We start from the raw sequence: 12,879 nt of genomic DNA, 5'->3' as shown, positions 1-12,879 counted from the left end.
GTTTGAAGGCTGACCAATTGTGCTTCAAAATTGCAGGTTGAAGCCGAGTTATTTTGGATCATCATATCCATCTTTTGCATGTAGTGCATGAACATCTCCTCAAGTGTCGGTTTCTTTTCTTGCTTTGGAAACTGTTAAGGAAATTGTTGTGATGGTCTAGTAGGTGCTTGATTATTGCTCCATGAAAAGTTAGGGTGATTTCTCTAACTGGGATTGAACGTGTTCAAATAAGAATTGTTTTTATATTAGAAATCGGGCACGTAATGGGCTTGTTCATAAATTAGTTGGGCGAAAGGATTCCTCGCTTAACAATCTACACTTGAATGATTTGCTGCACAATGATTATAAACAACATTAGTTTGAATAGCATTAACGTTTATCTTACCTAGTTGTTGTGATAGAATTGCCATCGACTCCGCCAATGTGGTAATAGCATAATCTCTTAACGCCTTGTACTCCTAGTCGACTATATTAAATTTCGAGTCGACGACCTCTGTCTTTTTCTCTTTAATTATCCAACAGAAGGTTTTTTCAATTTCGGGATCGAAGAATAGATGTTCTAATGGTTTAGATCAGAGTGTGTACTTCTGATTCCCGAAAAGAATATAGCCAAACTAAGGTCTATTTAAACAACTTTTAAAAATAAATAAAATAAAATCCAAATTAGTAGCAATCTAGCTAGTATCAATATTAATAACAAATAATTATTTCCCTACAATGGTACCAAAAACTTGTTCGCATAAAAATATAATCTCTATGTACACAAAATCGTAACAAGTAGAAAAGTGTTTTAAAGAAAATGGTTATCAAACCCACAAGGAATAATTATGATATTGAGTATTAAAATTGACTAAACTAATTATTATTTGGAAAACTAAAATTTGAAGAATGATTTATCTAAATTAAACTGAAGAAAAGAATATTAAAATTAAGATTTTTAAAATAACGAGAGTAAATGTAGAGTGTTTGACTTCATTGCCAAATCTCACACAATTTATTCTTCATTTTTATAGAATCCCAATTATCCCAAGTTGATGATAAAAATTCATTAACTATTCAATATTTTCTCTTGAATAATACCAAAGATATCTCCAACTAATAACTCCATATCTCTATATGAATTTAACTAATTAGAGACTCATTAAGTTATTTGAATTTTTCTTGAAAATACACTAGTCGTGGTAAAAGCATCTCTGCTTTTGCTCAACTAATGGTATTTAATCCTAGAGCTTTAATCACAAATCACCTCTCGATCTCATTGCAATCCAAAAGATCGAATAATAGTTAGTTAGAATGTTGTAAGCATTAAGAACAAAGAATAAACACTCAATCATGGAAATATTGAAAATAAAATAACTTGGAATATAACCTGTGTGTTCAATGCTAGGCTACATCAAATCTTTAGAAAATAAAATTAGTTCATAATGAAATTAAAAATAAAAAGAATAAAACTATTGTTCTTTGTTGAAGTCGGTTGATGATGCATTCAGCTCTCGCCTTTGCTCCTCCATATCTGCCTTTTTGAAAGAACATTTCAAAAATAAAAACTAAAACCTCTCAATCTCTGATTTAGAACTCCAACTAAGATTCACAAACAAAAGACTCCATATTCATCCCACAAGACGAGATTAAATAGATATCAAAACTCAAGTCCGGAAACAAAATAAATGCGATTACAATCTAGCCTAAAAATCTAAAAAATAGTTTCTAAAAATAGATGTTAACATAAAAGGAAATTATCCCAAGAATATCATAATTATCTAAAATGGAAGATTTAGTGATATGCGGCTTGGAGTTTGAGAGGATTTGGTCGCCAATAGATTGATTCCAGAACTCGGAAGGGTAGAGACAAGTATATGTCGTGTGCGCTTAATATAACTGGCATGAAGGTCACAAATCCATGAGCGTGGAGGTCATAAAGACCACACGGCCCTCTCCTTGCCTACCAAGTGGAAAGTCTCCCTATCGAGATGAAAGATTCCTCTTGCCTTTTTTAGTTGTTGCTCACGATGTCGTTTAGGTTGATCTTTTAAGTTGGTCGTTTAGACTAACCGCCAAGTCTTGCGCCTTCTGGTCGCGAGTCTCCTCACCTACCGAGAGGTAAGTTTTCTCACATTTGGGAGAGAAAGATCTCTTTGTTGCCCACGGGACAAGACTCATCGCCCAAATATCATCGGCTCTCTTCATATCTCACTGCCTTTCATCGGTCTGGATTCGTAATCTCTTCTTTTGGACCAAAATGCTCTCATTTGCACTAAATCTTTTCATTCCTTCAAATCCAAGAAAATAAATAAAAATATATAGAAATAAAATAAAATCAATAGTATTAAAGGAAAAATGATATTTTTCATAAAGAAAAAGTAATAAAAATCACATAAAAATAACACTTATCAAGTCCCATTCTAGGTCACGGAGAGTGTGATCCACCCTCACACTTGAGGTGCGTTTTTACTCACTTAATCAACATACATACACATTAAGATGATTAATTTGTGTTTAGACATTAGAAAACATTGTGAGCGATAGAGGTGACTTACAATCTCAGCCGTGGCAAGTGAAGCAGATACAAAACAACCTCAAGAGCCAAAACGAAGATCACATGCGTAGGAGGAGCGTGGGGTGCATGCAATGGCTTCTGGTGTCTAATTTTTGTCACATGTGGCACATGTAGTTTTGTGTCGGTGTCTAAAGTTGATTCATATATTTTTTTAGGCCGAGAGCAAATAGAAATGTTTTAAAATAATTATTTTTAAATGCTTAAAAAAATAAAATCAAATAAAAAATAAAAATTGATATTAATAAAAATTATTTTTGGAACACTTGTAATACTTTCTCAAGTCCAATTTTTTTATGTTATATGAACATTTATATAGATTATATTTTGGTTGCATGTATTGAATTGATATTGTTAAATACATGTCCATCTTGAATATGTGTCCCTAGATTTGATGACCTATTAAACTCTTCTCTTTAGTTAAGAATGTTGGTTCTCTATCCATTGAACTATCATGCATACCACTATGATTGGATGTTTGAGCTCCTTTTTTTTTATTATTATTATTAAAATGGATAAAGTTTGACATTGGTAATTTGTTGGGCTCATGTGTAATGTATGTATTTATTGTTATATGAATGGATAAGATGTAGCTTATAAGTATATCGATGACGTGGCATCCTCATTTATTTATTATCTTACTAGAAGTTTTGTAGTAAGATTTTATTTGGAAATGTATTATTTGGAATGTAATTTTATTATTGAGGTCATGTAAAAGGATGTGTTTCACGTCTATCGATACTTTAAGGTTACTTTAACATGATGCACTAAATTATCAACGAGGCTTCGGGTGGAGCCTATGGGCAATGTGTTTAGCGTAATGATTATAGATTTTTCATATTTGATGAATGGATTATATGTACATAAGTTTGGGTATTTTTTAAAAACTCCTCCATAAATTTTATTCAAAATTAATTAGATATTGCATTTGAACTTATATAGTGTGAGATGATTACTAACTTTTTTCGAAATTTTCAATCTTACTATGTAGTGATAATGATTAGGAAGAACGTAGTTGATAATTTTATTAAATGAGAGAAACTGGATGAGACCAACTATAACATGTGGTATAGGAAAAATCAATATTTGCTTAATGAACAAGAGGTATTTGAAAATCTATCTCACCTTATAATACAACGTGAGGAACGGAATACTTCCCAACATCATTGTGTTATGGAAGCCTATCAAGCTTGGGCAAAGAAATATCAGTGTGTGCGCTTTACCATGCTTAGCAGCATGCACAATGATCTTATTAGGGAGTTTGAGAATTGCCCAACTGCCCAAGATATGTGGAACCATCTAAAAACTGCCTATGGGGGGACATCAACTACTAGGCTCTGTGCTCTCACTTTGAGGTTTGAGCAATATGTTATGAACCCTAAACATACTATGATTAAGCATTTGATGTCGATGTCTGCCTTGCTTCGTGGTCTAAAGGCTCTTGGCAATAATCTCACTAATGAACGACAAGTTATCATTGTGATATGATTTTTGCCCGAGTCAACATAGGGGAAAATGAAGTTCGTTTTGACACACAATGAAAATATTAAGATTTTTGCTAATATATTTATGGGAGATGTTGGTAGTGGGTATCCCATGCCCATGTTGTGTCCACATGGGTGGGGAAGTTGTTAATTAACTCCCTACCACTACCACTTAACTTCAGGAAAAGTTAATTAATCTCACATGTGAAAACTCTTTAAATAAGAATTTTACGTACATTAAGGAGTGGAAAAAAGTGTACGTACAAAAGAAAAGCCAATCTTCTCTCTCTACAATTTCCTATAAAAACTATCTAGATCTCTTGATCTTAAAGTGTGAAATTTTTAAAAGACTCTAGTAGCCTCCTAAACGACGTAGATGTACAATTACAACAAAAATAATGTGAGTTGTAAGACGAGTAAATATCTGGCCTTTGAGAATTCCGCTATTTGAGATAATTCGAATTAAACTTATTTAATCGTAACAACTTCTGATTTTCTTTCTATTTATATACATTTTGCAATTTCAATACTCTTTTATAAATATTCTGATTTTCTTTCTATTTATATACATTTTGCAATTTCAATACTCTTTTATAAATATTCTGAAGGGTTGCTCTTCCCATTATTGGTCTAAGGGTGATAATAGTTGGGTCAGTTGCTAGTCGAACTGCAAAACTTGTCTGCATGGAGGGTTCGAGTAGTAGAGGTTAAAGTTTATTCCCTAAATTTTCATCTATGTATATTTGTTTGGTACATCGAAAAATCTGACAATTCTATATTATTTATATGAAAGGAAATGAGAGGAAAATGCTATTTGATCTATCGTGTTTATAATGCTAGACTATATGGAATTATTTATTGTGCACTTTGCTGATTATGTAGCCTAAGATATATGGTATTTAACTTGGAATTAATAGTTGAGTATGCCGTTAGTAATTATTATATTTAGTTAACATAGATGATTCTTACATTGATGATGAGAGCTGTGGTGTTAATGTTGAGACACAAGAAGTGGTCGAAAAACTAAAGGTTGGAATGACCTTTGCGTTGGAAGATTATGTTAGAGCATATTATACGAAATATGCTAAAAAGATAGGGTTTGGGGTGTACCAAAGAAGTTATAGACGTGAAGGACGGGTAATTGAGGTACTTCACTTTTGCGTGTGTACGTCAAGGCACAACTAAATCAACAACTTCTAATATTCTTAGGCCAAAACCAATTGAGATATTTGAATGTAAGGCAAAAATCAATACAACTCTTTATCTTGATGGAAGGTATACATATTCCTACATTTGCACTAGAACACATACAGACATTGAGTTCGAGAAAAGCGACATTTTTTAGATGCAATAGGAATAAGGATCTAGCTGAGAAAAAATAGTTGGAAGTAGGAGACAAAATTTGTATAAATGTGTGTAAAAATTTTAAATATTTCGTAGTTCAAGCTGGTAGTTATGAGAACCTAACATTCGAAGAAAAAATTTGTCAAAACTATCTTGATAAGGCGAGACAATTGCAGCTTGGTGAAGGAGGTGTTGAAGCTCTACGAAAGTATTTTGTCCGAATGCAGTAGAAGAATGATTGTTTTTACTATATCATAAATTTGGATGATGAAAGCCATTTAAAGAATGTATTCTGGACAGATGCCTGAAGTAGGGCTATCTATAAAATTTTTGAGGATATGATAACATTCGACACAATCTACTTGACCAATGCCTATAAGATGTCATTTGTCTCTTTCTGAGAAGTAAATCACCATGGTCAATCAATTCTTTTTGGTTATGGTTTAATATCAAGTGAAGATGCATACACTCCTGTGTGGTTATTTCAATCCTAGTTGAATTGCATGAAAGGTCAAGTTTCGACGTCTATAATAACAAATAAAGATATGGCAAAGCAAATTACAATTGCCACAACTACATCACGACATAGGTTCATCTGTGATACATTTTGAAGAAGTTACAAGAAAATTTGGATCACATTTAAAATTTGAAGTCATCAAGAGTAGAGTATGATATAAAATTATGTTTATGACTGTTTGATTGTGAAAGACTTTTGAAGACAATTGGAAAACATTATCTGACACTTACAATGTACATGAGAATATGGTTGGCTGGGATGGTTGTATGATGATAGGCATACGTGTGTACTTGAATATGTTAAAACTACATTTTAGGGAGAGATGTTAACTACGTAAAAAAGCAAGAGTATAAATGCATTTTTCAATGATTATGTGAACTCGAAAACTTCTTTGAAGCAGTTTGTTGAGCAGCATGATAATGTACTTAGAAGAAAAGTTGGGAACGAGTTGCAGTCAATTTTAGTTCCTTTCATACGCAAATTCCGTGTATAACTCATAATGAAATTGAGAAGAGTTCAAAGAAGTTTAAGATGAGTTTAGGGGATTTCTATAATATTGCCTTCCATATTTGGTTGGATATGAAGGTGCAGTAAAAGATTATATGGAGTATCTGACGAGGTCAATGTTTGTGATGAATTCATTAGAGTTAAATTCTCGATTTCATATATTGATGATGATGACTTTGCTATTACTTGGAATTATAGATTGTTTGAATTTTGAAGCATATTAAGTAGACGTGTACTATGTGTGTTGACCATGCTTGCTAGAAGCATGTTGCCCTCAAAATACATTGTTGATTGGTGGAGAAAATATTTGAAACAAAAATATACTTTGTCAAGAGTAGTTATAATGATCAAAGGATCCCACCCACAAGCTAATAGATAGACTTGGATATAAAACAACATCGTTTTATTAAAAAATTTGATTTTTTAATATATATATATATCTAGGTCAGGTGGACGAGATAAACCCTGGGCGAGCCTAGGCCCCTGTCCCTCGATGTCTAGATATTTGCTCGCTAGCTCGCCTTCCGTCTGCAAACTGGGTGGGCGGGGTTGCAAGTGGTGGAATCTAGCCACCCACCCCTAAGCAAGAAGTAAGAGGAGAGAAAAAAAATAGAATTTTTAAACGTATAACGATACCCTTATCACTCATTTATTATTAATTTATTATCTAGTTTTTTTTTTTCCTTTTGCTATTTCAATTTGGATTAGAAATTTTAAAATATGACTCTTTTGCATAATTTAGAAAAAAATAAGTTCAATTATAAAATTAAATTTATTTTTAATTAAATTACATTATTACGCTCGTTGATTGAATTTATTTTTATTTTACATTATGCAAGAAAGTTATGTTCTAAAATTTTTATTTCATTTTCAAATGAAAAAAATAGCTAGATGTTAAAAATAATAGTAAAAGGAAGTATAACATATCATTATTCTTTTTGAATATATTAGATTTTTTTTTTCGCGGGTCCGCGCGGCCGCTTCTATTTTTGAGACACATTTGGGAACAAGAATCCCATCATCCTTTCCCTCCACTTCCAAACTCAATATAAATACCAACATTTTCTTACAAACCCTCATCCTTCTCAACTCAAATCACCATTTCATATTTTTCCCTTTCCTATGGATCTTTTTTTTGAATTATTTGAGTCTTCTTCCGACGATTTCTTGGAAATAATTTGTGCTTTAGCTGTAGAAGAAGAATTTTTAAATGGAGAATCAACCGATTCGGAATCACCGACTCTATCCAGTAGTTTCGATTCTGCAGATCATACAAAGCGTTCCAAAATGGGGGATAAATCGAAGAATTCGAAGATGGAGAGGAAGACAGAGAAGCATGTAGAGGACACAGAGACCACATCATCGTGTTCTGCATCGAGCTTCGATGGTGACTCTTCAAAGAAACGGCGTCGGCACCGGCACAGTAGCGATGATAAAGAGTCAAGGAGAGAAAATGAGAGGATGAAAGAGAAAAGAGTAAAGCAGAGAGAGAGAAGGAGAAGGAAATTGAGAAGAGACGGAAAGAAGAGTAGGGTTTACGAGTATGAGAGGTCGGGAATCGGGTCGTCCCCTGATGGGGATGTTTTGGAAAGGGCTGAGAACGATCCTGAATCGGTGCTGCGAGACATGTTCACTGAATTCCCTAGTGTTGGCAATGATTTGTTTCAGGTCTTTCTTTCCCTCTTTGATTGAATCTTTCTGGTGGCTGAATATGAAGCTGAATTAGTAGTAGATGTTTAGGTGTTTTGCAGTGAACCTTCTCGTGTGGTGAGGTTCCCTTGTCGTTATTAAGCATTTAGAACTTAGAAGTCGATGTATTATTAGGTCCGGACAATGCTAGAGTTGCCGCTGGGGCTCCCGAGCTCTAGCATGTGTTTTAATGTGTTTTTTTTAAAGTTTTTTTTTATATAGATTTTTTTAATACTTTTAAAAAATAAAATAAATTTAGAACATCTTTAAAAATATTTCTTTAATTAGAAAGTAAAAAAATAAATATTAAAAAATACTTTCTAAATTACGAAGTAATTTTTATTTTACTTCGTAATTAAGAAAGTATTTCATCTAATCTAATCTCATCATTATAATTTTTTTAAATTTTTATATAAAATATAATAAATAATTTAATTTTTTTAAATTATAATTCAATTTTTTTAAATCTCAAAATAATAATAATATTAAAAAATAATATTTTTTTTCTAATTTTCGTATTTCAAGTTTCATTTAAAATTATTTCATCTTATATCTAAATTGAAACCAGCTCTTCGGCTCTTATACTCGAAGTAATTGTGTTATTATCTGTTTTTTAGTCTTCATGTCTTTTTCTTTCATTAGCACCGGTTTTTAACACGATTACACACACACACAAGTTCTACACTTGCTGTCTCCATGTCTTTTCTCTTTAATTATGACCTGTAATTATCATGTTTATACACATTTAAGCTAAAATCTGCAATGAAGTACCTGGTGCTTGTTAGAGAGTCTGTGTCTAGCAACTCTGTTTCTGACAAAAGGAATCGTATGTTGAAAATCTTTCCTTCTTTGTGACATTCGTATGACTTTTTAGTTTCCACTTAGCCGTGTTTTTTATATACAGCTTCTGCAAATGGTTGATGATGGTCGAGCGGTTAACATAAGGGGCATATCTGAAAGATCTCTGATAAAACATATAAGGGTGCTTTTCCTTTCATTAAAACTCAAGGAGGATGGTGATAGGGTGTTTTTACTACCTGAAAAGGCTCTCCCGACTTTAGAAGTTGTAGGACCCCTAATTCACTCTCTTATGGAACTTAAAGATCAACAACTCAATCATTCAGTACCAGAAAGTGGTATGCAGGTGGTAGCAGTGGATGGGGGATGTCGCCAAGAGATTTTTGAAAACATTATATCAATGCCATCATGTGTAGAAGATGACTCTAATGCTCCTAAAGGAAGGTAATAATTTACATTTGTTTTATTTCTCACCTAATTGGATACGATTTCCGTTACCATATGTTTTAGTCTAAATTGCTGTTCTTACTTTAATGAGAAATAACCAACCTTGGGGAGATTTAGATTTAGACGTATACTTGTGTGTGCTGTCTCACTAATTTAAAAAAAGAAAAAGTGGAATGCATATGTCGATAATTACCTAATGAATTTTTTTCTCTGCTAGAAGTATGTTATGAGTTTTCTAACATATTTCCAGAGAAGCTGAGTTGGAGGAAGATAATGATATTTTTATAGGGTCCCCGACACTTGCTGTGGTTGTCGAGGCTGCATCAGCAAATGAAGCAGATAGCTTTGAAGAGGTATTCTAATCCAATTCCTTTTGTATATTGACAAAATTTTTGTAGCTAATTCCATGATAATTTGTTACTGGAGATATTACTCTATTGTGAATTTTTTTAAGTGCTGTATTGGGAAAATTAAATTGACCTCTACAATGTATTTCCCCTTTGTTTTGAATTAAAAAATAATTTTCCTTGAATTAACAGATGTTATGCACCCATCAACCTTGTCACACTATTGTTCATCAAATGAACTAATAAAGTCATTTCTGATGTTTAGATAAACATTAGGATTTGTTTCAAATGTGAAATTAACAGATGTTATGCACTCATCGAACTTGTCACACTAATGTTCCTCAAATGAACTAATAAAGTCATTTCTGATGCCTAGATAAAAATTAGAATTTGGTTAAAATGTGTTAAATACTTCTTTTGGCTTTAAAAAAAGGCACCAGCTACTGAATTTATGCTAAGTGACCACTTATCAGAAAGAAAAAAATTATGCTGTGACCGTAACTCATGTTGAAGGCTTTTATATTTTTTTGAGGTAGTTTATTACCAACCAGTTGGACTGTTGCACTAGTTCTGCTTAACTTCCTCACAAATCCATGTTCGATTTGAAACTGGAGGGTAGCACCCCTAATCTTAAGCAAGATTTGTAGATCCCGAAAATTCTTCAGTTTTGTATTGACAGGTTTGGTTTTGGTTTGGTTTTGCTATGGTTCTGATTAGGTTCTAATCAAGATTTGAGGGCTATATTCTTAAGCTTTGATTTTGCCATACATGAAGAAAATACAAAGAGGAAATGTAGTATAGAACAAATGTTGTGGTTTCTTGAAGTTTTAAAGTGGTTTTCAGAACACATGTTGTGGCTGCTAAGTTGGAATTTAGTATAGAACATCAAGAGCTTGCGAGTCTCACGAATATCAATCCACTTTCATATCTTTTTTTTGTATGGTTGGTTTGGTTTGCATAGTGATTAGGTGGTGAAGGAATGGCAGTGCAGCATAGTCATGAGCAAACTGGGTAGCATGGTCATTTGCTGCCAGGCCAATTTGCCATTTTAAATAAGACGAGCTTCAGCTTATGTTATCTGGGGATAATACCTATATGGCTCATTAGGTGGTATGGTACTGCAAGACCACTCATCTTTTTTCCATGCTCGTGAATATGATTGTATTGATGTTGTTAACTCCTAGTGTTATCCAAGATTAATATGTTTTCAATGGTCTTGGTTTTCCATGCTCATAAATATTAAGTGCGTTGAGGATTCTAGTCATCTAAAAATGTTGTCCTTTTTGTCTTTACAAATTGAAGAGGTGAAGACATTAATGTACCCATGAGTTTCAAAAATGGAATTTTATTTTTCAACATCAGTAGAATTTACTTAGAAATTAACCAAAATGGCAGGTGAATATGGATTCTATGGAGTCAAGAAGACAAGCAAAAAAATTCTCTACTTCCATTGACACTTTAGAGTCAATAAGTTTTCGAGAAGACAGTTGCTTAGATATATTGGCGACTGAAGAGAGACTGCGAGGCAAGGGTTGACTAGTTGCGAAACTTCACTGAGTGCTCTTACAGAGGTTTTAGTTAAGTAAACTGAAGGAGTATAGGAAACTGTTGTCGGGAGGCGGTTAGAATTGCGAGTACTGAGCAACAAGGAGAGTAAATCCGCCCTAAGAAAGAGAGAATGGACTCTGATATTATGGACATGGATATGAACAAACTAACTCCCATGCAAGCAGCATATTTTCATGAACGCCAAGTAGAAATCCAATATTGGGGGAAAAATCTGTTCTTGTATGGACTAATTTATTTTGGAAGAATGTTAATATCTTTTCTGTTATTGTTTCGGAACAATGCTAAATATTTTGAAACAAATGTTAATTATGCTGTAATGATTTTGAGTTCATGTTGTATGTTTTTTTTTTTTTTTCTTTTGGATACATTTAGGGAGGGGGGTTTTGAATCCAATACTTCCATTTTGGAGGTTGAGATTTTATGTCAATCAGGCCACATGGCTTATGTTGTATGTTGATTAATCATTAATCATTGATGTCACTTTATTTTGGAACAATGTTAGATAAAAATGACTATTCATTAGATAATAAAAAAATGGTTTGATAAAAAAAAAACTTTTTCGATTAAGAAAAAGAGATAATAATGATTGTGATGTAACAAAAATGAGCGTTGGATAAGTAAAATAAAGAATTAACAATGAACTAAAAAAAATTAGTTTAATAGTTTAGCCAAACTTATATATATATATATATATTATTTGGGAAATGGAGAATTAGAACTCCAGATCTCCATTTTAGAGCTTGTGGGTTATGTCGATCAGGCCAAAGACTAGCTGGCTAGCGAAACTTATAACTAATATTACCGGATGTATTCGAAATAAGTTAGCTAAAATAGCTAACATGAACTTTTTAGCTAATCTTTGGTTAAAAATATAAACAAGTCAATGCCAATGCTATTATCTATTTTCTGACTGCACTTGGAGTATTCCTAAAGACTTCTCTAAATTCCTATCTAACATGCTTAACCAAAAATTACCTTTATCTATTTAATTATTGACTTTTATAATACATCTCTCTATATTATTTAAACGTTACTTTTAAGCATAACTTCCATTAAATTTGTAATATTATCATATCTTTTAATATTTTCAATATTTTCTAATATATTAATGTGATTGCAATATTGTAGCTACGTAGTCAGAAAGGATAGAATGTGATTAGATATTGTATCGGTGAATTTCAAGAGTGTTTATATCATTGAGCGAGTTTAGATTATGTCTAGCATATTTATGTCATTGTGAGACTAATAATTTGGAAAATAAAATGATATATTCATAGATCATACGAAATTACTATTTTTAAAAGAATTGTTGATTCGTGAATATGACCATAATACATTCGTACCATGCCAAGAACTCAACGGTTCTTTCATTTTCAATGTATCCAATGATCAAGACAAGTCTGTAATTTTACCAACCTCTTAACTATATAGCAATGCTAGTGTTTTTAGGATTTTTCAAAAACTCTCAAGGTTAAGCCATGGCATCCAATGCTTGTACCGCTAGTTATTATGAATAAAGATTTTATCTTTTCGTCAAATTTAACTCGCCAAAGTTAAAAGGAAGACTCGGGTTTCTAGAAATAGTTAAATCAGTAATACTCTCTTAATAAAATGGAAATTTGA

The 12,879-nt window shown here is 32.5% G+C and overlaps 1 protein-coding gene across 4 annotated transcripts; it reads left to right on the top strand.

Annotated features, from left to right (window-relative positions):
* Positions 1 to 7,424: 7,424 nt before the first annotated feature.
* On the top strand, positions 7,425 to 11,585 carry LOC121243433. 4 transcript variants are annotated; one of them, XR_005936137.1, is made up of 5 exons: positions 7,425 to 8,074; positions 9,000 to 9,337; positions 9,591 to 9,693; positions 10,656 to 10,797; positions 11,083 to 11,215. XR_005936137.1 is itself a non-coding variant. In XM_041141551.1 (4 exons), exons 1-4 carry the CDS (start codon positions 7,529 to 7,531, stop codon positions 10,737 to 10,739), a joined length of 1,071 nt encoding a protein of 356 aa, XP_040997485.1. In that variant the 5' UTR covers positions 7,425 to 7,528; the 3' UTR covers positions 10,740 to 10,850. The 4 variants fall into 4 exon arrangements, 2 of the variants coding, with proteins under 2 accessions (XP_040997485.1, XP_040997484.1); XR_005936138.1 differs by having other exon boundaries at positions 10,656 to 10,794; positions 11,083 to 11,213; XM_041141551.1 differs by lacking the exon at positions 11,083 to 11,215 and having other exon boundaries at positions 10,656 to 10,850.
* The last annotated feature ends 1,294 nt before the right edge of the window (positions 11,586 to 12,879 follow it).

The sequence above is a fragment of the Juglans microcarpa x Juglans regia genome, chromosome 8D, assembly GCF_004785595.1.
Source record: "Juglans microcarpa x Juglans regia isolate MS1-56 chromosome 8D, Jm3101_v1.0, whole genome shotgun sequence".
Taxonomy (NCBI): Eukaryota; Viridiplantae; Streptophyta; class Magnoliopsida; order Fagales; family Juglandaceae; genus Juglans; species Juglans microcarpa x Juglans regia.
This window is presented reverse-complemented; position numbering and strand designations above follow the sequence as displayed.